At 42.8% G+C, this 24,030-nt stretch overlaps 1 protein-coding gene across 1 annotated transcript in view; it reads left to right on the plus strand.

The window, feature by feature from the left end:
* RFT1 (RFT1 homolog (S. cerevisiae)) overlaps positions 1–24,030 on the plus strand; it is a 30,574-nt gene extending 6,544 nt beyond the window's left edge. The window contains exons 3-13 of the mRNA XM_004676065.2: positions 883–999; positions 2,385–2,574; positions 3,707–3,808; positions 7,896–8,033; positions 11,108–11,186; positions 14,586–14,636; positions 15,359–15,489; positions 16,491–16,635; positions 21,295–21,400; positions 22,759–23,008; positions 23,628–24,030. Coding sequence (XP_004676122.1) covers positions 883–999; positions 2,385–2,574; positions 3,707–3,808; positions 7,896–8,033; positions 11,108–11,186; positions 14,586–14,636; positions 15,359–15,489; positions 16,491–16,635; positions 21,295–21,400; positions 22,759–23,008; positions 23,628–23,795 — 1,477 coding nt within the window. The 3' untranslated portion in view covers positions 23,796–24,030. The remainder of the gene's footprint in view (positions 1–882; positions 1,000–2,384; positions 2,575–3,706; positions 3,809–7,895; positions 8,034–11,107; positions 11,187–14,585; positions 14,637–15,358; positions 15,490–16,490; positions 16,636–21,294; positions 21,401–22,758; positions 23,009–23,627) is intronic.

The following is a 24,030-nucleotide window of genomic DNA, read 5'->3' on the forward strand; positions in this document are numbered from 1 at the left end:
AGCAGCGGGCAGTCAGGAGAGGTCTGCCGCGCCATGTGGTCGCCTCCGGGGCAGGCGGGAATCGAACTGATGCGGAAGCGGCTTTAGCTTTTTAGTGCAGTGCTTTAACCCGCTGTGCCACCAGGGAGGGCCGGGATTACACTTTTAGAAATAATATTTTAAAAGGAGGAAAGAAAAGAGCCAAAATCTTCCTAGGTACTCAGACTTTAAAGCAGTTTGGCTCCCTGCCCAGTCAGTCTCCACAAATTGACAGGTCCTTGCTTTTGCAGTCCTTACATGGTCTTCCTCCACTGCTAAAGGTGTGATTCAGGCTCCTCATTAACTGTGTTGCACAGAATCACTGGGTGATCCAACCTCAGAGATTATAGCCCTGGGCAATCCCCACTCTGGCTTTGTCTGCCTGTGAGGAAAGGAAACCTTAGTACTTGTTGCTGAGGTGTAGCAGGGCCCTCTTGGTGCTGCCCACCTTGGAGGTGTTCAGCACCCTGAATTGCAGCAGCTTATAATGATGCAGCCATGTGGTCAGTCTGGGATTCTGTGTCCAGATCCTCAGCTTCTGTAAGAGGGCCTCAGGGTCACCAGTCTCTCAGGGTGACCAAGAGGTCTCCTTGCTGTTGGGGCCACATCTCATACTGACACTCACGAGGGCCACCATTGTAGTTTCTTTAATGGCACAACAGTCAGTTGTCTCTTGCTTAGTTCCAAATTGTTGTTCAGGTCAATTGGCCTTGTGGGGGGGAGTCTTAGTAAAAACACCCACCCACATCACCATCAGTGATTTATAACTGAGCCTTTTTTTCTGCCTTGTTGCTGGCAAAAACTCAGCCATTCTCTCTATGACAAAACTAGAATCTCTATCGATTTCTGGTTTTTCCTTTATAGGCTGACACTACTTTACTCCACCACCATCTTCCTGGCCAGAGAGGCCTTCCGTAGAGCATGTCTGAGTGGAAGTGTCCAGCGAGACTGGAGTCAAACCCTCAATCTCCTTTGGCTCAGGTGAGTTGTGCTTTTTTAGGAGACAGTTGATCAAAGGCCACTGTAGTAAGTGTTACAAATGAAATGGCAACTCGGGCCTACAGCTCAGTTCTTCAGCTTTGGTTTTGCAGTGGGTTTCTGAGGTTTTGGCTTGGGGCAGGAAGGGAGAGCTTCTGTACAGAAGGAGCTCCTTGGCTAATTTTCCTTCTGGATGATGGGAGCTGGCAGGAGGGTTCAGGTAGGGGGTTTTGAGCCAGTTTCTAGTCCTATTTTATCCTCTTTGGAGACTGTTTCTGCTGTTCCTGGTAACCACGCTGGCCTCCACAGGGACTGTGCCATCTTTTTATTCCTAATATTCCCCCCTGTAGTATTTTCTGTGCTTTTAACAACCACTAAGTCTTAGTATTTTTTGAAAGCCTTTTAGGGGCTTCATTATGTATTTCTTCAGTTTTGTTACGTTGATTTCAGTTCTGAACCTTTTAGAATATTCTTGAAGACTGAGTACATCAGCTAAAAATTATAATGGCTTTTCTGCAATTAGATTCCTGCAGGGAGCTGGTGGTTGAGGTTGTTTCCCAATGCTGTCTTTGCATAACTCCTTATTGCCTTGTGGAAATGACTGTCATAGGAGCTGGTAGGTGTTCATTTTACTAGAGGAATGACTAACAACCATCATTTACTTCTTTATGGCACACATATGAAGGGATACTGTGTGCTGGATTATTGGTTATTTGGGGTGCAAGAACCAGCTGTGTACAATCTTTCAGTCATTCTAAGTATAGACAACAGGCACACTCTTTCTGGAATCTGTTTATCAAGTCAGTCAGTATAACACAGTGGCTAGGAATGTAGGCTTTAGAGTTAGAGCAGGAATTGTCCTGTTTCTGCCCTTTATTAATGTTCATGATCTTGGTCAAATTACCCAGTACCTGTCAGCCTTAGTTTCCTCATCTTTTAAATGGGGATAATGATGGATGGAGGATCATTGTGAGGGTCATTAAGATAAAGGGGTGAACCATAGTTCCTGGCCTTAATAAGTAAATGTCTTAATAAATGATAGCAATTTTTTAAAAAATAATATAACAGTTTATTTTTACATCATTTTGTACTTTTTTTTTTCATCTCAATTGTAATCCCCATGGGTTTTCCATCACTGAGTCACCTGTGTGCCATGCACTTCCCTACCCCCCCCCCCATTTTTGATCCCATCCCCTACTCCACCCCCACAAAATGTCTCTGGTATATGGCTGTTCATTATTATTATTATTTTCTCGCCTGGTCCATTATACTCCTGGATAGCAATTTTTATTATGATTCTGTTTTGTTACCATTTTAACATTTAACATTTAGCATGTTAAAAAAAAACTTTTTTGTTTGTTTGTTTTGTTTTGTTTTCACTTTTCTAGTGTCCCCCTGGGTGTGTTTTGGTCCTTTTTCCTGGGCTGGGTCTGGTTACAGTTTCTCGAGGTGCCGAATCCTGATGTCATCCCCCACTATGGAACTGGAGTGGTGCTGTTTGGTCTCTCGGCAGTGGTGGAACTTCTGGGAGAGCCTTTCTGGGTTTTGGCACAAGCACACATGTTTGTCAAACTGAAGGTCAGTTTCCCTTCTGCCTCTGAATGGGAAATGGGAAGAATAGGGGAAATAGTGTTGTGGCTTTTTTTTTTCCCAAGAAGAGAATAGATTTTCAGGCCTACATCTAAAAAGATATTTGGAAAGAGGCAACATGGTCAGTTTAGTTCATTTACTTAAGATTTGTCAGATGGATTGGGCAAAGTTTACTTCTGCTGTTCTGTTATCATTATTGTTATTATTTTAAATATTTATTTATGCATGCAGAACTGGGGTACAAGCCAGAGGTGCAGGGGTGGTGAGAAGCTTCACAAGAGACAGAGTGGGGAGCAGAACAGGCAGAACGAAGTACACTGCTGAGGGGAGCAGCGGGCAGGCCAGGAGGGGACTGCCACACCATGTGGATCACCTCTGGGGTGGGGTATGGAACTCTCACTGAGTCGGCTGCTGTGGCTAGCTTGCAGTGCTGCTTCCTAACTCATTGCACCACCAGGGAGGGCCCTCTGCTGTTCTATTAATGAAAAAGTTTTGCTAATCTGGAAATTGTTTATAATAATTTAAGAGGATTGCTTTTTCTGACCTTTCTAATGATCTGTCTAATGATCTATTTCATGGTATGCTGATGACTTTTCATCTTTTAAAATACATAATTTGATATATGCAAACAAACAAGTGTAAATAACATCTGCATAAACAGCATGATAATAGACTGAAGATCAAAGAACCTTCTACCCAACCCAAGTCAACTTCACTATGTCCAAACACGTGCCTCACCCCCACCTCACCTCTGGGTAACCCCTCTCTATTTGTCATTCCTTGGCATCTTTAGTTTTTAGCAGTTTTTTTTTTAAAGATTTATTTATTTGTGCATACAGAACTGGGCTGCAGGCCAGAGGCTCAGGGGCGGTGAGAGGCTTCACCAGAGACAGAGTGGGGAGCAGAACAGGCAGATTGAGGAAGCGCACTGCTGGGGGGAGCAGCGGGCGGGTCAGGAGAGGTCTGCCATGCCATGTGGTCACCTCTGGGGCAGGTGGGAATCGAACTCATGCAGAAGCGGCTTTAGATTCTCAGTGCTGTGCTTTAACCTGCTGCACCACCAGGGAGGGCCAGTTTTTAGCAATGTTTTTAAAGTGTGTTCTTCACCACATGTTTGCAGGTGGTTGCTGAGAGCTTGTCAGTGATCCTCAAGAGTTTGCTGACAGCTCTTCTTGTGCTGTGGTTGCCTCACTGGGGACTATACATTTTCTCTTTGGCCCAGGTCAGTTATTGCTTTTAACTTTCATATAATCTGTTTTTCCACCTGGTCTCTGTTTTTCCACCTGGTCTCTCTTCTGGTCCCTATTACTACCTGATTTACATTTATGGTATCTCTCATGCAGGATAGACTAGAAGCTCTAGAAAGATGATCTTGGCCATGCTCTCTGCTGGCTGCCTTGTCCATCCTGCTCCATGCCCTTTGCTGTCTCCACAGGTGACCTTGCTGAGGGCCATGTCTCAGTCTCATTGTCAGACATAAAAACTCTTTTAGACATTCTGTGGGCAAGGCCTTATCAGACTGATCTTTGATTGTCCAATAGTCTTACGGAGAAGAAATAAAAGGCAGTGAAGGAGTAGGGTGGAATTCAAGTTGCATGTGTGTTATTTTCCTGTGATTTCAATTAGTTGTATCAGAATAGGAGGAAACTCTGCCAGGCCTGTTTTAAACATAGATTAAAATTTCACATAATTCAGAGGGCATGGATAGAGTTTTTTTCAGGTACAATTTCAGTTTTGGCAGTTTTGACTTCATTCCCATTTTTCATTTCTTCTTAGTTCCAGTTCATATTTCTAGTTCTAATAAAAATATAACTAGCATACAAATGCTAATTTTAAAAACAAAATCTAAGAGCAGATAATTACCAAAATATCTTAAAATACAATGTGGTTCTAATTGTTCTTAATGTAAAAGAAGACAGCTTAAAATTTTTAGTAATAAGTTATGTGAAAATCTTTCCTGTGTCCCAGGGAAAAACTTCAAATATTTTTGTGAAATACAAAAGCTAGATTTAAAATTACAGAATAAAGCAGTTTAGGAAAGTTATTTGCTAATTGTTTTTGCCATGTTTTTTAGATCTGGAATTATAGTTCTCAGCATTCAGTGGTTTTTTTTTTTTAAAGATTTATTTATTTGTGCATATAGAACTGGAGTACAGGCCAGAGGTACAGGGCCGATGAGAGGATTCACCAGAGACAGAGTGGGGAGCAGAACAGGCAGAACGAAGTACACTGCTGAGGGGAGCGGGGGGGGGGGGGCGGTCAGGAGAGGCCTGCCATGCCCTGTGGGTCACCTCTGGGGCAGGCAGGATCGAACTCCTGCTCTAGTGGCTTTAGCTTCTTAGTCCTGTGCTTTAACCCGCTGTGCCACAGGGAGGGCCCAGCATTCAGTGTTTTTGATGCACTCTTCCTTAAAGGACACAAGGACCACAGAGACACCAGTTATTGGTTGTCTCTTCCTGGAAAAGGCACTTGCAGTATGCCTTTCTGATTATTATTGTTCCAACTCTGGATATGTCATATGGCATGGGCCAGCAGGGGCAGTTCTGACTTTATTTGCTTCATTATCATAAGACTTCTGAGAGGATTCCTCTCTGGTACATTCTCTGTTTGTGTAAGAGGACTCAGAGCTAACAGCACCTTTTAATAGAAGGTGAGCCCCACCCAAGGCCCTGGGGTTCCCCTTTGTCCAGCATCCCTCCAGGGTCACAGCATCATTTGTCAAAGGATCACTCTAGAATATACAAAGAACTCTTAAATTTCAACAACAGAAAGATAAACCAACCAAGTAAACAATAAGTAAGTATCCTGAATAGATGGTTCTCCAAAGAAGATATGCAGATAAATGGTCAATAAGTATGAGAAAATCTGCTGAACATTCATTAGTTTCTAGACAAATGTAGACTAGAACCATAATGAAGTATTGCTGCTACTCATCAAAATGACCATCATTATCAAAAATAGAGAAATAACAAATATTAACAAGGATATGGAGAAATTATGCCCCTCTACATTGCTGCTAGGAATGATGTCAAATTGTGTAGCCCTATGTAAGACACTTACAGTCCTTAGGAATTTAAACATAGAACTACCATAGCTTCCAGTGGTTCTACTCCTAGGTATATAACCAAAAGAATTGAAAATAGGCATTCAAACAAAAACTTGTATATGGATGTTCATCCTAACACTATTTACAATAGCCAAAAAGCAGAAACAACCTAAAATCCATCAACTGATGAATAGATAAATTGTGTAGTATAGCTGTACAATAGAATATTACCCAGCCATAAAATGAAATACCATGATGTGAGACAACACAGGTGAACTTTGAAAATGTTATACTAAATGAAAGAAACCAGATACTGAACACCATGCATTGTATGATTCCATAAATATGTAAAATCAGAACAAGTAGGTCCATAGAGACCCAAAGCAGATTACTGGTTGCTAGGGAATGGAGAGTGACTGCTTAATGGATATAGTTTCCTTTTGGAATGGTGGAAAATGTTTTGGAATCAAAAGCAGAGGAGGTGTTTGTACAACGTTGTGAATACACTAAAAACTATTGAGTTCTAATACACTAAAAACTATTGAGTTGCTTGCTTTAAAATGGTTTAATTTGTCAGTGTTACCTTAGTGAACCAAGTATTAGGGTACTTTGTCTGAAGACTACCCAAAGGGTATTAACATTTCCCCAGGCTCTGGTGACTGAGAAAATGAAAAGAGGTGGAGAAGGGGGGTTGCTGGGGGTACTTGTCACTGAGGATGTTGGCCTCAAGTGGTGTGACTCACCAGTTTGAGGCAGGAAAGAAGAAAGATGTGGACAGTAGACTCTGTCCCCAGGCATGCATGGGTGTGGAGAGCAGAGGAGGGAGCCCAAGCCTGCCCCACTGACAGTCTCCTTACTCCTTGTTCTGTGCCTTTACTTTGGGAACAACTGGCTGTTTCCAGGTTGAGGGTTGGAGGTCCTGTTCTTGAAATTGTGTGCTCTCCTGTTCCTCAGGGGAAAGATGGTGGAAGGGAGTTTGTGAGCAGGGGCTCTTTGAATTCGCCTCTTCATCCCGCACACAAACCCCCAGACTGCTGCTCTTGGCCAGAAGCCATTCTTTTGTTGCAGAGTGGTGGAGGGAGGGGTCCTCATATCATCACTCCTCTTCCCCCTCTATCCTGCAGTAACTCTTGCCCTGTCCTGTACTGACGAGAGAGGAGGGAGCCAGCAGTTCAATTCTGCTTTGTAATCATAAGGTCCCAGGTTTCCAGGGTTTATGGAGAATTCCCAGTCCTAGATGGCAACACGTCCCTGGAAGTTAGATTAGTCCAGCAGGGATACATGGGTTCGCACAGGGTGCTGTCTAGGTGGGAAGTCAATCCTTTGGCTAAATGTGAATCTCTTGAGATCCTATCTGACACTTTGGTGGTGATTATACTAATAAATGTCTGTCAAGGAAATTCTGTTCTGCCTGCCCTGAAGAACTTCTGTTCTCCCAGTCAGAGGAAGTGTGTAGAATACTTTCCCCAGAGATGCTACAGTGGAGCTGGCCTTAGGGGGTGCTGCTGTTTTCCAGTGGGTGAGGTATTGCTCAATAGGAGGTGCAGTTAATTAAAACAGTTCTATTTCTTGATTGGCCTTAGAGGTCAAATTTATAGGCAAGTATTAATTATGCCTATATTCAAGCAGTGTAATTAACCATACAACCCAGCAATTCCACTACTAGCAATCTACCGAGAGAACACTAATTTAAAAGGAAACCTGCACTTCTATGTTTATTGCAGCACTGTTTGCAATAATCAAGATATGGAAACAACCTAAATGCCCTCCAGACAGCTGAGTGGATCGAGAAGAGGTACTTTCTTCTCTTGCTCTCTCTTCCCCTTTATATCTAAAATAAATTAAAAAAAAAAAAGAAGATATGGTATATATACAATGGAAGGCTGCTCAGTGTTCAAAAAACTAAACATGCTATTTGGGATAACATGAATGGAGCTGGACAGGAATATGCTAAGTGAAATAAGTCAGAAAGATAAAGAGAAATAGTGGATAGTTTCATTTATATGTGGAATAGAGAGAAACCTAACAAAGGGTCAGACAATGACCCACCCTTGAAAACTGACCATAGATCAGAAAGAATGAGAGGGCTGAGGAGAGCATGGTGGATGATGGTGGAGGACTGTGGGTGCAGTGGTGGGAGAGCTATGGTGACTACACATGAAGGGAAAAATCCTACAATGTCAAAGAATTAACAAGGATGTAAAGCAGTAGGGCTTTAATTTTTAAAAAAGCCTAACTTCAAATCAATATTTTCTTTTTTCAGCTTTTCTATACTGCAGTTCTTGTGCTTTGCTATGTTATTTATTTCACAAAGTTACTGGGCTCTTCACAGTCAACCAAGCAAAAAACTCTTCTTGTCTCCAGAATGACAGATCTGTTACCCAGTGTTACAAGAGGTAGAGTAAGTAATGCATTTTCTCTCTCATCACTTTAATCACAAACGCTGGTTATCTTTGGGTGAAGAGTTATGGCTTTATTGTTTACTGTTGTAATAGTAAAGATAATTGGATCGCTTACATTTACTGAGTACTTGCTGGGTGCCCGACCAGTGTTTCTACATCTTGGCACTACTGATACCCGGAACTGGATAACTCTTGTTGTGGGGCTGCCCTGGGCATTACAGGTTGTTTAGTAGAATTCTTAGCTTAATCTATTGGATGCCACTTCTAGTTGTGACAACCAAGAATGTCTCGACACTGCCAAATGTCCCTGTGGAAGGGAGAGGGGCAAAATCCCTCCAGTTCAGAACTGTGCTAGGCCCAAAGGCTTTACTTAATGCTTATGACAACTCTGTGAGGCTGACCATCTCGTGATTTCAGTTTTAGCATTGAGGAAGAGGTTTAGGGACTAAATACCTGCCCCTGGTGAGGGACAGAGTTAGAACAGGCTCCTTGAGTGTCTTAAATCCCAGTAGAGTACAGGCTGCAACCACTATGCTCTTCTCTTGATTCTGCAGTGTCTCTTGGTTTCCCCAGGACAGACCTCTAAGGCAGGCAGTCCAGGGGGCTGACAGAGCAGGGACCCTGGGTGGCGCCTTGATGTGATGTCAGGCCCGACTTTCAGGAGACCCACTTTCCATCGAGACCTCTGAAGACTCGGAATGCTGATGTGTGGAGTGAGGCATAATCTTTTTCTGCTTACTCCGCAACGTCAGTGACTTTTATTTCCTGGCTCTTGTTGGGTCAAGGCCACATGGGGTCATGGGCTCTGGAGTCGCGCTCATATGCCATGGTGCCTGTCACACACTTAGGGAACTGCTCCCTTGGGTGCTGACCTGCTTTCCCTTTGCTCAGACTTGCTTGCTGGCTGGATGTGGTGCACTTGCGTGAGGTAAGGCTTCGGTTGGACTCATTAAAATGACTTATCATTATCAAAAATACAGAAATAACAAATACTAGCAAGGATATGGAGAAATTATGCCCCTACACATTGCTGCTAGGAAGGTCAAATTGTGTAGCCCTATGTAAGACGCTTACATTCCTTAGGAATTTAAACATAGAACTGCCATAGCTTCCAGGAGTTCTACACTTCTTTGCTACCACTTGGCAGATGCCTCAGAGAAAAAAAACAATCTCTGATCTGATTTCCTGCCTCTATTTCCTTAATAAACATTTTAAAGATATGAAGCAGTGAGGCTATTCCTTCTGAATCAGAGGTCCATTTGAATGAAAGGCATTAGGAGAAAGGAATCCTAATTTAGATCAGATTTACTATCATGATTTCATTTTTCTAAAATTTTTTTAAAGAGCTCACTCGTCTTCCCAAATCCATTCACAGCCCACACACGAGTAGGCTTTAGAAGAACCTCATGTAGCAAACTGTGACTGTTATCTTTGAAAAGAGCCATTCCCGATGCCTCCGCCCCCAAAAGCTGGCATGGGGCGGGGAGGGACTTAGTGTGAAATAGTGCGCCTGTGCTCACAGCTCCCCTCCAGGGCAGAAAGGCGTCCTGGCATGATGTGGTTCCCAGTGCCCCCTAGCGGTATTAGGTTGTCTAGCAGCATGTTAAGGAAGACTCAGCCCCGGCCTAGAGCTTCCCATTGGCATCTGTTCCAGGTCCAGTGGTGTCCTGAAGGCAGTGTAGTTTGGCAATACCCAAGCCTGTCCTTACTGTGTCTAGAAGAATGATTCTGAGATGAAGGCATGAGTGCCCTTGGTATCAAGGGGTGCTCTAGATTTGCCCTGTGTTAAACAGTAGCTAGCAACCACATGTGGCTGGACAACATTTGAAATATGAGCTGTAACTGCTTAATACACACTGGGTTTCAAGGATTTAATATGGAGAAATAATGTGAAATGCCTCTAATATTTTTTACGTTGATGACATGGTGAAATGATAATACTTTGGGTTAAATGAAAAGTACTAAAATTAATTTTACCTATTTTTACTCTTCACTGCTAGAAATATATGTAGCTTGCATTCTTTTTCTCCTGGATAGCATTGTTCTACAGGATCAGCGTTGGGCACTCATAACTGGGGCCTGCCCTTGAGCCAGCTTCCACAGCTAAAACTGACCTTTTGCAGAAAAAGTGGATGCGGCCTTCCTGCTTTACCCCTTTCCTCTCAAGTGCTTTTGAAATCCCACCTTTCAAATGCATCTCTTTTTCATTTATCAGAACTTTTCAACCTGAAACTAACTCCTAGATTGAACATCCTTAATATTCTCCACAGAGGAGGTCTCTGGGAATGATTTGGGGGAGGTAGAAAAGAAGTCACATCCAGCCAACTGCCATGCTCTTCCATTTTGCGTTTAACTTGCTGACTCTCAAGCTCTGTTACAGACTGATCTCTGCCTCAGCGTTTGCTTCCCTCTTGCCCTCCTTGCCCTTAGGAAACAGGCAGTTTGTGTATTTACAAATAAATAATTCTTAAAAAAAAAAAAAAGGAAATAGGCAGTTTCCAAACCCCTTAGGAGTTTTGGAAGAACTGTATCAAATTTTTTTTTTCTCCTTCTTATATCAGTTCTGAGTTTCACTAACCTGGAATGGAGGACTTTTCTTTCTTTCTTTTCTTTTTATATACAAGCAAGGTGTGTACATACAGCATTTGCACATACAGCATTTGCACAATGACGGAATATGGCATTGAGAGAGTCCATGAAGCAGGTTTTGTTGTACAGTCTAGAATGCTTAAGATAATTTTTAAGGAAAGAACTGACTGCTAGCTGTCTGTGTTAGATGTGGTCAGCTACCTGTCCCAGCTACCTCTGGGCAGCACAGTTCTTTAGGGGTCTTAGTGAATGAAGCTTGGGCAGGCCCTTTACAGAGATGCCCTTCCACCTAGAGCCTTTGTATTCGTGTTTAGGAATGTAGATTCTTTGCCAGTACTTGTCGTCTTCTGTACTTAACATTAAATGAAAAATTACACAGTGCTATCCAAGTTGATATTTAGGAACTAAAATGAGTTTGCCTCTTATGTAGCATTACTGTATTCTTAGACTTGCTGTGACTGGGAGTTTTTGTTTTGTTTTCTAGGCTTTTGTAAATTGGAAAGAAGCTAAATTAACTTGGAGTTTTTTCAAACAATCTTTCTTGAAACAGATTCTGACAGAAGGTAAGTAAAAGGTCACTCAGCTGTGAGAAAACTGTAGTATAAGGCAAGCAAGTGTAGTCAGAATGGCCTGTTACCTAGATCCAGGCTACCTTTTGTCTCGAGGCTCTGGGCAGAGGACCTCAGCAATGCGAGCTTTTTTTGGTAAGTACAGGAAAGCTTTTTTTATAAGGACTTAGCTTGCTGCTTTATTTAAATAGTCTAATTTAAATCTCTCCAAAGCCTTCTAAGAAAAACATTGTCTCAGAGAAAACTGTGGGTCAATGAGGTTATATAACTTCTGCAGGATCCTACACTTGTCTGAATCCAAGATTAACCCAAAAAACTCCCAAGTTATGTATATCATTTAATGAAATGTATTATAAAAGTATTCTGTTGGTTACAGAGAATTTGGAAAAGGGAAAGCTATTCATACTCGTTATCATGTGCTAAATTTTTCTATATAATTTCTTTTTGTTGTCCTTTCCTGTTTTTATTATATATATATTTATATGGGTGGTGTTTTTTTTCCCAAAGATTTATTTATTGATGCATACAGAACAGGGGTACAGGCCAGAGGTGCAGGGGCCATAAGAGGATTCACCAGAGACAGAGCAGGGAGCAGAACAGGCAGATTGATGAAGTACACTGCTGAGGGGAGCAGTGGGTGAGACAGAAGAGGTCTGCTGCACCATGTGGGTCACCACCCTGGCGGGGGATTAAATTCGTGCTGAAGCAGCTGCGGCTAGTTTTGTAGTGCTGCACTTTAACCTGTTGCACCACCAAGAAGGGCCCTTTTTAACTTTTTCTAAGAGCCATGTTTTCATCCTTTTTTCCCCTTAAACCAATAAGATTCAACTTCTTTAAATAATTTTATTGAAGTAGCATTGACTTACATAGGTTTCAGGGATATAGATTAGAATTCGCCATCTAGCCTAAACTCCTTAGGTCCTTTCATCAGTGACAGAGGTCTTGATGCAGAGTCAGCAAAGAGCTGAAAGTCCATCATGTTTTTCTATGAATATGTGCTAGTTTCTTCATACCCAGCTTTAGTTCAAAGAATGAGATTTGAGGCTGCTGTAAGCTGCTAAAGGTAGTAGCTTTTTTCTGTATGTAATTTTATTATGTCTATACTATAGACATACTATTACTGAACACATTTTAATATCTTTTCAGATAAAATTATTCAGATAATTTTTCAGAATTATCTTTTAACTATAAAAATAATAGAATCCCAAATAAATTAAAAAAATAGAATCTATTACAAAGTTTTGGAAACTAGAAAAAAGTTCCAATTCCAGCCTTATAATACAACCATCATTGTTGTTATCCTGTTATTTTTCTTTCCACTCCTGCCCCCATCTATATTTTAATTCCCCCTGTGCCTCTCTGTTCCCATCTATGAGTTGAAGGATGGGACCAACAGGCATCTGAAGGCTGTGAGCTTTGAGAGTATGTCTTTCTAACCTGGTCATATGGCCATTAAAAAAGTGGAACTGTTCACAGGAGAAGTAAGGACAGAGCTTTTGGAGAGACAGTAAAGGTGCCTCAACTATAAGGTCTTGAGAGCAGAGAGTGTCCACAGCACCCAGCCAAGCCTGGAGCATAATAGGTATTTAGCAAGTCTTTGTTAATAAAGAAAGGTAGCTGTGGTGAAATTGTATATTGTGCGAGTTCATGTTATTATTAGAACAGGAAAAGCAATAGGGGTTGTTTTGGAAAGATAGATTGCTTATGTGTACTTTTTTCCCTCAAGTTTTGAAAGCAGTTCAAATGAGACTACGGTTCCATTCTACAGTGTGGGCTTAAGCTGCAGTTAACTGGGTGTGAGTTAGGCTGTACTCAGGTCTCTCCTAAGATCTGTCTGCTTGAATATGGTGCAGACAGACCTTGTTCCACGCTTGAGCCTTCCTAGCCTGACCCACAGAGGGCCTCCAGATCCCTGCTGAAATTGGGAGTGGCTTGACAAGGACCCCCTGATTTATTTTACCAAAAAATTACAGCTCTAACAAAGTTGATCTCATTCATTGTAGTAGCAAAAATGTATATGCTTTTACCTTCTGCGTCCACATTCCTGATTACTGTGTGCCAGGAGCTGAGAATACACAGAGAAGTCACAGGCCATAGCCTCAAGGAGTTCTTTCTCTGACCAAAGGCACATTTGTGTGGTTAACTTGATGTAGGATGTACTTAGAAAAAGTGTACTCACCAGAGTCTCTTGAGTGCCATCTCATTTCCTGGATCTCTGCTAGGAAACCAGGGACACAGAGACCTGGCTTCTGTCCTCAGGAGTTATAGAATGTAGGAAGACGAGTTCTATTGTGCCAGAAGATGGACATCCCTGTAGAAAAACCATTCTAGATGTTTAGAGTGCCACGAGCTGAGACTGGAAGTATGAACAGGCTCAGTGTAACCCTGGAGGGGATAAAACCTGGTATTGAAGGGTAACAGTGTGGTTAAGGGAGATGGGGGTAAGGTTGTTGAAGGAAGACCAAAATGAGAGCTTGAAGTCAGTTTGTAAAAGACACATAGGCAGACCGAAGGAACTGAGCATTTTTAAGAGCCAAACAAAGGTATGAAAGCAGGATTGACTTAAGATTGTATTTGCAAAAGCACAGTTAGAAGCAAAGATAGACGGAAATAGTGCAGAGATAATGGTGAGGGCAAATGCAGTCTGTGAACTAGTGCAGGCAGAGGTCCCTGCCCCAAATGCAACGGCTGGGAAGTTGCAGCAAGGCAAGAGCCAAGAGAGCTTGAGAGAGCATCACTGCTTCTACTGTATTAATCATGCTCTCCCCTTGGAGCAAAGGGAGGTGAGAATATCTTTTGTAGGGCTATGGCAGTCTCCAGTGCTCCCTCTCCATAACGACAGTGCTTTCTACTCGTGGGTAAAAAAGCTCAAGGAACCGGGGTTGGGGCTCTGTCTGGACTGGTGTCACGGCCTTGAAGGCATTTGACTGTCTTAGATTTGAATCATGAACTTGGGCTCCAGAACCTTATCAGCTCCATAGAACTTTCTCCAGTTTGGAAGGAACATTTTGATGGGTCTCTGCATATAATTGTGGAACTTTTATGTCACAGAGTTTAATTATCTGACCTCCCTTAAAATTTGGGACAATCATTTTTATTATTAACATTTTAGTGAGCGCCCATTCTTTTTTTTTTTTTTTTTTAACTTACTAAACTGGTTTTATTAAGTTGTTTTGGAGATTTGCTGACAACAAAGTCCCCAGCACATTCCAAATTATTATTTTGAAATTGTTTGAAATCAACACTAGATCAAGGAACATGTCTTTATAACTGATTACCTTATTTTTCTCCTGTGGGAATATTTGCCAACTAGAAAAGTTGATAGGCAGTAAAAGGAAACAGGAAAAGACTGTGCATTTCAAATGCTAATTACTTGTGTTTTTCCATTTTTAGGTGAGAGATATGTGATGACATTTTTGAATGTGTTAAATTTTGGCGATCAAGGTAAGATGGAATTGTGTAGCATTTTAAATAAAGATAAATACTGTTAGCTACCTTTATTTAGTAGTTAGTAGAGGAAAGTAATACTGTCCTCTGAAATTTGATACATTTAATGAAAAACTGAACCTGAAATTACTTAAAATGAAGATTATAAAATACAGAGTCCTGAAGACTGAAAAATGTAAGTCTTTGTAAATATAGAGTATACTGACTGCCTGTCTCCTCATGTGTGACTTTGGTGGCAGATTGTCTGTTGAAATCCCCTATCTTACCCTGCTTCCTGTGCTGCTCATTTTAGGTCAGGGGTGCTGAGAGAAGAGAAAAGGAAACTTACCATCACAATCACAAAGATGCACCCCATGCTTGTTTGACTAGATCGATCTCAGTATTATTTTATATAGTTATTTTTACTGTAATCCCAAAACAGTAGAAAGAAGAACAAGAGAAAATCAACTTGGCTTTATTGACCTTTGTTTTAAAAAGTGCTGGTGATAGATTGAAAGGCCCTAAGTTTTGACTGTATCCTGATTGTGATATTGTAGATGGCTTTTCAAGCTGTTACTATTCAGGGAAATGGGGTGAAGGGTAGTTGGGCTTTCTTAATTTTCCAAATGCATCAAATTTATGATCTCAAAAAGTTTAATTTTAAAAATTAGGAAAAAAATTATGTGCGTGAAATTCAAATAGAAAAATGTGTAAGATTGTCCTTCCTTTTTGTTTAATAGGTATATATGATATAGTGAATAATCTTGGCTCCCTTGTGGCCAGATTAATTTTCCAGCCAATAGAGGAGAGTTTTTATATATTCTTTGCTAAGGTGCTGGAGAGAGGAAAGGAGGCTACACTTCAGAAGCAGGTAATCTTGGTTCTATGTCACTGTCTCTCAAGTGAATTCTCTCTCTTAAGTGTAAGGTAAACAGACAGAAATGTGGATCTGCCTATTTCCTTCCTATTAGAGCTAAAATCTTCTTCTAGGGTTCATTATTTTGTCACAATCAAGCAATGACAGGACCCTGAGCGCTTTGCTTTCATGGCCTTCTCCCTTGGTTGGCCCTTCCTTCTCATCTCTTTCCTCTTTGTGACCTTATTCTTGATCCAGTGCTCTCAAAGCTCCACTTGTTCCTAGTACCGCACAGATCCTCTTCCAGTGGCCTAGTCTTAGTCATAAGAATGGTCTAGTGATTAGTAAGAATCTTCAGATTCTCAAGGACCAAAAGTGAATCAAAGGATGCTGAGATTGGAGTGACACTACTAAGGATGTGGCTCTTTCACTCACTGCACTAGCTGTTTAAGCTTCATAAGGACTGAAATACTCAGAGCTACATTTTCTCTGTGTAATTCTACATATTCTGGTTAGTAAATACAGAAAAAGAGATTTAATCCAGAATTTATTTCATTGTAGAAACTTCACTCTAAAACCATTGAAAATATCTGACTCAGGATGAAAATCAAGCTGGGTCAACTTCTATGTCTTAGAAGACACTTTGCAAAATATATTTTCAAAATGAGCTAACATACTTCTCAGTCTGATTTAGGAATCTTTTAAGTGTCTATTGACAGCAACATCAGAATTTTGTGATAGTTATCAAGAGAAGCTCAAGACTAAAGCTAGCTAAAAACTTGTTGTACACTTCAAAGTAGATATTAGAGTTGCACTACTCGAGGCACACATTTTCTTGTGTGAATTTGTTTGCTAATTGACAGGAACAAACATAAGGCTACAGAAAAACAGTGATGGCCCTCACAGTTAAAAGAATGATGTGTAAAACAGCAAAGAGAGGAGGCTAGATGTGCAGATTTTCTTTAGCTGGTGATTCATCCAACTTCCTTCCATCCCCCTGCTCTCCCTCCCCCCAGGAGGACGTTGCTGTGGCCGCAGCGGTTTTGGAATCTCTGCTTAAGCTGGCCCTACTGGCCGGCCTGACCATCACCGTTTTTGGCTTTGCCTATTCTCAACTGGCTTTGGATATCTATGGAGGAGCCATGCTTAGCTCAGGATCAGGTATGCATAAGAGGTTTGCCAGATCTGCTCTAATTTCTGACAAAATAAGAGAGTCTTAGGAAATTCAAGCGCTGTGCACACACAGTTGATATCTGTGTGAGTGTAGGGAAAAGTGGAGGCGGCTAGGCTTTGGGACGGTTCCTTCAGATGCAGCTCAGGGTGCAGCCAGAGACTTTGCTGTGGGTCCATTAGTTCCTCAACCTCACTTGGAGAAATTGGTATAAAGCCTTGGCTTTCCTCTCAGGACTAGAATGTTTTTTGCCAAGCGCTTTCCTGTGCTCCCTCTGGGGTGAGGAAGAAAGGCAGAGAGCGGGCTCTAGTGAGTCTCCCCTTGGTACTAAAAACATCTGAAGACAGTCAACACCACATAAATCTCAGGGGCTAATGTATAAAAACCTCTGAAGGATAACCCAGAGCCATTTACAGGAAGTAAAATTGTTTTGGGCAAATAAAATAGATACTTAATCCAGTGACTCTTTCTGAAGGAGAGAAGTATTGAATGAGTCCAACTTGAAACGCCTGGTGTCAAGGCCACTGAGCATCTCCCAGAACTTGGTAGGCCTTAGGGACTTCACCCGCTGCCAGTGTGCTGAGCTGTAAGCTGGCAGGTGATTTGCAGTGTTCCAGCTTGAGGTTAGCAAAGATGTTTTCAATTCCCCAGTCACCAGACAAGAACCCTGAAGTCTTTCTGCTGCCCTACCTTACTGCAGACAGTTTTTGTCAAATTTATGTATTTATTTTAAAAGATTTATTCATTTATTTATGGATACAGAACTGGGGTACAGGCCAGATGTGAGAGTGGTGAGAGGATTCACCAGCGTTAGAGTGGGAAGCAGAACAGGCAGATTGATCAAGTACACTGGTGAGGGGAGCAGCGGGTGAGACAAGGAGAGGTCTGCTGCACCGTGTGGGTCACCTCCGGGGCAGGAATTGAAGCGTCCATGACCATCTTTGCAGTGCTGCACTTTAACCCATGCACCACCAGGGAGGACCTCAAACGCCATTTAAACCTCCCTGATGTTTTTTTTTTTTTTTTTTTTAAAGATTTATTTATTTTATTTGTTCATACAGAACTGGGGTACAGGCCAGAGGCTCAGGGGTGGCGAGAGGCTTCACCAGAGACAGAGTGGGGAGCAGAAACAGGCAGATCTACGAAGTACACTGCTGAGGGGAGCAGCGGGCGGGTCAGGAGAGGTCTGCCGCGCCATGTGGTCACCTCCGGGGCAGGCGGGAGTCGAACTCATGAGGAAGTGGCTTTAGCTTCTCAGTGCTGTGCATTTACCCGCTGCGCCACCAGGGAGGGCCCTCCCTGATGTTTTAATCTCCACTCTAATGGGCCCAAACTTTTGGTATTAGGGAGGAAAAGGCCAAGTTTCTCCACTAGAGCAAAAGTTATTACGTTGGGAGAAGTACCTGCTGTGAAACCAGTGAAGTGGTTTGCAGCTTCCCAAGGCTTGTGCTGTGAGAAGTACTTTTCCATCAGGCTGCTGTAGTGAGGCTTCATTAGGAAACCATTAGCAAGTTAGTTTGCAGAGACAGAGGATATAACTATTTCACAGCCGCTCTACCCCCTTAGAAAGGTAATCACCAAGCAACAGCCTTTAGTGTATTGGGGTCTCAGGACACTGCCCTGAGGAGAGGCTGTCCATCACTGTAAGGTTCTCCTGGTAGAATAACTCATCACAGGCAATACACAAACTGCTATAATTGTGTCATCCATTTATTCAAGTGAAAGGTGCCAGCTTTGAGCACTGAGAATAGGGTTATCAACTACAAGGGTGGTGTTAGTTGATTCCTAAGGTGTTAAGTTCTGTCTCTAGTGGTTTATGTCATCATCATTAATGTCTGACTCAGAAAGATATGCTCTCAGTCTTCATCTTTAGAGAGAGCAGTCTTAAGAATGGTCTGGTTTCTCAGTCCCTAAAAATAGTACATGGCTTGGTGTTCCACTGTCAGGCCTCTGGGACTGTTGTGACCTCTTGCCTTGGCCAGGGCTCCCTTGGAGTCGCCACCCCAGCAGGGTTTTCTAGCACTTGTCTCATTATGGCTGCTTCTCATTCTGACCATACTTGAGCTCTCGCTAAGGTCTCCTGTGGCTTCCTGGGAGGGTCTCTATGTGTCTGCTGTTGCCCAGTTACATGTTGGTCTTTGTCCCCAACTGTGAAGTGAACTTTCTTGTGATCTGAGTGGCCCCTGAGATACCCCTCCCCGTCTATGCTGGCCTCGCCAAATGTGGGGTTTGTATACAGCGCAGACAGGCTTTAATGTGGAATATTATGGTTTTGCTTTATATTGTTTGGATTAACACTGAATTCAATTTAGGGGCCTTGTAAGTGCTCTAGAGATTTTCTCAAGAATCTTTCTCAAGCTTAGCTTTTCCATCTTTCAGAAAAAGTCACTGAACTTCCTTGAGGTTTCTTACTTTTATCTCTTAGTTTTCTCTCTTGCCCCTTTTCTTTCCTTTTTAAGATCAGTTTTTCTTTATGATCTTATAATAGTTTCCTAGGGCTATGATAACAATTTATGACAAACTTAACAACTTGAAATTAACAGAAATGCACTGTCTCACTGTTCTGGATGCCAGAGGTCTAAATCAAGGTGTCAGCTGGGCTATGCTCCCTCTGACAGCTCTAGAGGAAGATGCTTCCTTGTGCCTTCCAGCCTCTGGAGTCTGCTGCAGTCCTTGGCTTCTAGATATGGGACTCTAGTCTCTCGGCGGTCTTCTTGTATGTCTTCATACTGTTTCCTTCTGTAAGTGTCTTCTCTATGTTCAGATTTCCTTTTTTTTTTTTTTTTTTTTAGTAAGGACACCAGTCATAATGAGGACTTTAATTTGAGACTCTGTAAAGACCCTGTTTCTAAATACGACTGATTTCTGAGGTTCTGGATATGAAGACTTCAACATACTGTTCGGAGGGATATCATTCAAGCTGTAATACCCCTCAAGTCAGTCCATAATTTTAGGTTCCTTCCTTGGATTCCCCAATTTCAAACTCTTTCTTCCAAATTGGCTGGAAGCTGTTCCCCTGGAATTACTGTTTCATGCAAGAGTCTGTGTTTTCTATGTCTCAAAGCAATTCACTAGCCATTTCACATAGACCTACACACGTCATTAGTTTTTGATTTCCGAGTGAGAGGTGCCCCGTTCCTCTCCGCCAGATTGAGGAGGGAGGGAAGTGGGAAGCACATTGGGCATAGCCTCAAGCCATCCCAGGGCACACCCTGTCCCTGCCTCTCTACTGGAATTGTCCTTCAGCTGGGGTGGGGGCAGGACGACTCTGCACTGTAACATAATAAAATGTGGACCCCGTGGGAGGCCACGGAAAACTTTTTTATTGCACTCAGGGCTGCTGCCCTGTTAATAGCCCTCTTACACTTTTGACTGCAGTAAAGCTGTTCAGTCCCCTTGGCACAAGGGTGTTTTATATTAAACAGATTTAATAACCATGAATAAGTTTCAGCTTCTGGAACTTAAATCCTTCCACCCTTTTCTTGCAGTGGTTAAAGTTTTTCTGTATTGAGGTCTAGTTTACATAAAGTAAAATTCTGTACTCTTAAAAGTACCGTTTAATGGGTTTTGACAAATATGTACACCCATGTAACTGGTGTCAAATTAAGATAACAGAACATTTCCGGTACCTCAGAAAGGTCCCTCAGGACCCTTTCCAGTCAGCTGTCCCTCAGAGGCAACCGCCGTTCTGATTCCTATCACTATAGATTAGTATCGCTTTAAAAAGAATTTCATATAAATGAAACCATACATTAGGTATGCTTTTGTATTTGGCTTTTCCCTCAATAGGAAGCTCTTAAGATTCAGTCATGTTTTTCCATGGTTCAATGTAAGTTTTTCTCTTGGATTGCTGAGAAGATTTCTCTTTGTACAGATGGCCCAGTTTGTTTCTCTTTCTTCTGCTGATGGCTGGTTTGGTCTATGAGGAATAAAACTGCTATGGACCTCTTTGTACAAGTGTTTTCATGAGCAGGTGTTTTTGTGTGTATTAATTTATGATGAATTTATCCACGGGAGTGAAATTGCTGGGTCATAGGTTGTCTGAATATTTATTTTACTAGAAATTGCTTGGCTGCCTTTTGATAAAGGCCCTCTTTAAGAGGGGATCCGCCCCATCTTTGAGGCTCTCAGTCTTCTGTTAGCAGATTTTTTCAGAGCTGTGTAGTTAACTATAGAACACCAATACTTTGAATTAGAAGAAAACATACAGACTCTGATTCTCCTTGCAGATTTGTGGGTTTTCTGTCACTCCATTGCTTCTGGCTCTGGGGCTTTCCCAAAAGGTGTTTTCTGCAGAAGCTGTTCAACTTAGGTTCTCAACATATAGGGTCACTGGTGTCTTTGGGTGGTCAGGCTGACCAAAAAAGTGAGGATTATTTGCTGGCAGATAACTTTTAGTTGTTAAGCAAAAGGTCTGTACATTTATTCATAATTATCCTTTTGTTTTTAGCTATTTATTTTGGTCATTGCCATGGAATGCTGGGAGGCCTTACAAATAATTAAGACTATAGGCTCCAGCATGTGTCTGCCATTGACAATGGCAGTAGGGCTCATGACCCAGTCCTGATGTTCTCTGAGAGCCAGGCTGAACTGGGGATGCATGTGTATCGCCTGTTTGGGCTCTGGAGTCTTGGATCGTTTTCTTGCAGGTCCTGTTCTGCTACGTTCCTATTGTCTCTACGTCCTCCTGCTTGCCATCAATGGAGTGACTGAGTGTTTCACGTTTGCTGCCATGAGCAAAGAGGAGGTTGACAGGTGGGTAACTTTAAAGATACACCCTTACTCAAAATGAAGTAACTTGCAGATCTTCATTCTTTCATTATGGACTTGGATTTATAGAAGGCTCTCTTAAGAGCTAACACCTGGACCACTATTGTGGGGTGCTTGGCCCAGGCACACGTTAGTTAGTCTTCTCCACCATAGGGCTTTGCCTCCGCTTTGTGGAGGGAGAAATCTGGGTCCTAAGGGTGATGTTTGTCCAAGTTTGCAAAGGCAGGCACCAGACAGACTGGCCCTCACTCCTCCACCTGCTTGCTCAGTGCTGTGGCAGGTTACCAAGGAGCTTCTTAGAGATGCAGAGTCCTACCCCGAGAATCTATGACACATTTCCTCAGAGGAAGGCCCAAATGCACTGACACATTTCCTCAGAGGAAGGCCCAAATGCACAGACACATTTCCCACAACTTTCCCATCTGTTGACTCCAGATCAGAACCTTTGTCCTAAACCTCAGGCAGGAGTTCATACCACTTATGAATTAGAGACCCCCATGAAGCTTGTTAGGAAAGCATATTTCCATCCTCCTCTCTATTCTTCCATCCTACAGAGCCAATGGGCCCTTGTAAACATGCATATTTTTAAAAGTTCACAGTGATTCTGACATGAACTTCTGGTTATGACTTTCTGACCAGGATCATCCATCTTGTCCCAAATGCCAAAAAGTACCAAGGCAGTATCTTAAGATATCACTATAGCATGATGTTGAGAAGGATAAGACCAATAAGGAAGGGAACAGAGAGGAAGACATAGTGGTGAATAGAAGAGGTGGGTGTAGCTAATGAGAAGCATCACCCTTGTAACCCTCTGTCCCTTAGGCTTTGGGGCCCCTAGGTTGCGATACTGCTTTCATTGCTCTGAAAGCCCTCAGAGATAGGTTGGCGCGGCATGGTGAAGGGGCAGCTCAAAGAGTTTAGAGCATTTAGAGCAGCCTCTGTCTGCTTCCCATCTTTGTCTGTTTCACTGAGAAGCTCAGTGATTTTGCTTGCTAACCTGTCCATAGGTGCAAACTAGAGTCTGGGGCAGTGGTCTCACACGTGGCTTTGGAAATAGCCACGAGTATAGCAGTATACTCCATTCAGTCATAGAATTCAAAGAGCTCTAGGGATACAGAGAGTACAAGGATGGGTGTATAAGAGTCTGGAAAACACCCAAGGTAATTCACACCTTACTCCCTGTTTACATTTCAACTTGAAGACCTGTCTACTTACTTTGAGGGAGGCCGGTAACCAAGGTTACAGGGCGATTTCTCATAGGGAGCAGTGATTAGGGACCAGGAATGAGGTCGGAGTGTCAGCTCACTCCTCGGGCCCTACTTTGCTTATCTCTCTCTCCCCAGGTACAATTTCACGATGCTGGCCCTGTCATCTTCATTCCTGGTGTTATCCTATCTCCTGACCCAGTGGTGTGGCAGCGTGGGCTTTATCTTGGCCAACTGCTTTAACATGGGCATTCGGATCACTCAGAGCCTTTTCTTCATCCACGGCTACTACCAAAAGACCCCCCATAGGCCACTGGCCGGCCTGTACCTGTCTCCGGCCCTCCTGGGAACATTTGCTCTCAGTGGTGGAATAACTAGTATTTCAGAGGTGAGATGCCCTGCAGCTTTTGCACCAAATGCTTCTGCAAACTTTATTAGCGCACGCTCTAGGTACCTCTTGCTGGGTTGAATGAACCAGCTGGACAAATGTATGCCTCCTTCCCCCACCGCCACCCCCAGGTCTCTAGGACAATATCTTTTTTTTAAAGATTTGTTTTATTTATGCTTGAGCTAGGGTTTAGGTCAGAGGTGTATGTATGTGTGTTGGGGGGAGGGGGGGCAGGAGCGGGGCAGGGTGCTAAGAAGTTTCACCAGAGACTGAGTGGGGAGCAGAACAGGTGGATCCACTGCTGAGGGGAGCAGAGGGTGAGACAGGGGAGGTCTGCTGCACCATGTTGGTCGCTCCCTGGCCAGGGATTGAACTTGTCTGCAGTGGCTATGGCATGCTTCATGGTGTTGAGACTTAACCACTTGTGCCACCAGAGAGGCCTAAGACAACAACTATGGGATAATCACCTGTGCCACCAGTGGGAACAGAATAGACCTGATAACTGCCATCTTCTTTTCTGACTTGAAACTGGAGTGACAGCAGCTATGCTTTCTGGGCTGCCCTGGGGAAGGAGGTGCTGACCCAGGGGCCAGGCAGTGATGATGGTTTCTTTCCCCAGGTGTTCCTCTGTTGTGAGCGGGGCTGGCTGGCCAGGCTGGCGCACATTGCTGTGGGGACCCTCTGCTTGGGCGTGACTCTCGGGACAGCATTCCTTACAGAGACCAAACTGATCCACTTTCTCAGAACTCAGTTAGTTGGGTCCAGACTCCCTGACAAAATGACGTGACCTCAGGGATGCATTGAAGCCTGTGGCAGCTGGACTAGCCTTGGGCAGTTTTGTGATGGAAGATATGTTCTGTGCCAAAGAGCCCTACTGACGAACCTACAGTGGAGTGAGACCAACCCAGACAGTTGCATCTTGGAGAGGACTACAGACCAACACTTACCATCCATTTGCAATCAGGCGGAAACATGAAGGAGGAGTTCCATTTTTTAATGGAAGACCAAAAAACTTTCTTTAA

The sequence above is a fragment of the Condylura cristata genome, unplaced genomic scaffold (genome assembly GCF_000260355.1).
Source record: "Condylura cristata isolate star-nosed mole 26May11 unplaced genomic scaffold, ConCri1.0 scaffold00004, whole genome shotgun sequence".
NCBI lineage: Eukaryota > Metazoa > Chordata > Mammalia > Eulipotyphla > Talpidae > Condylura > Condylura cristata.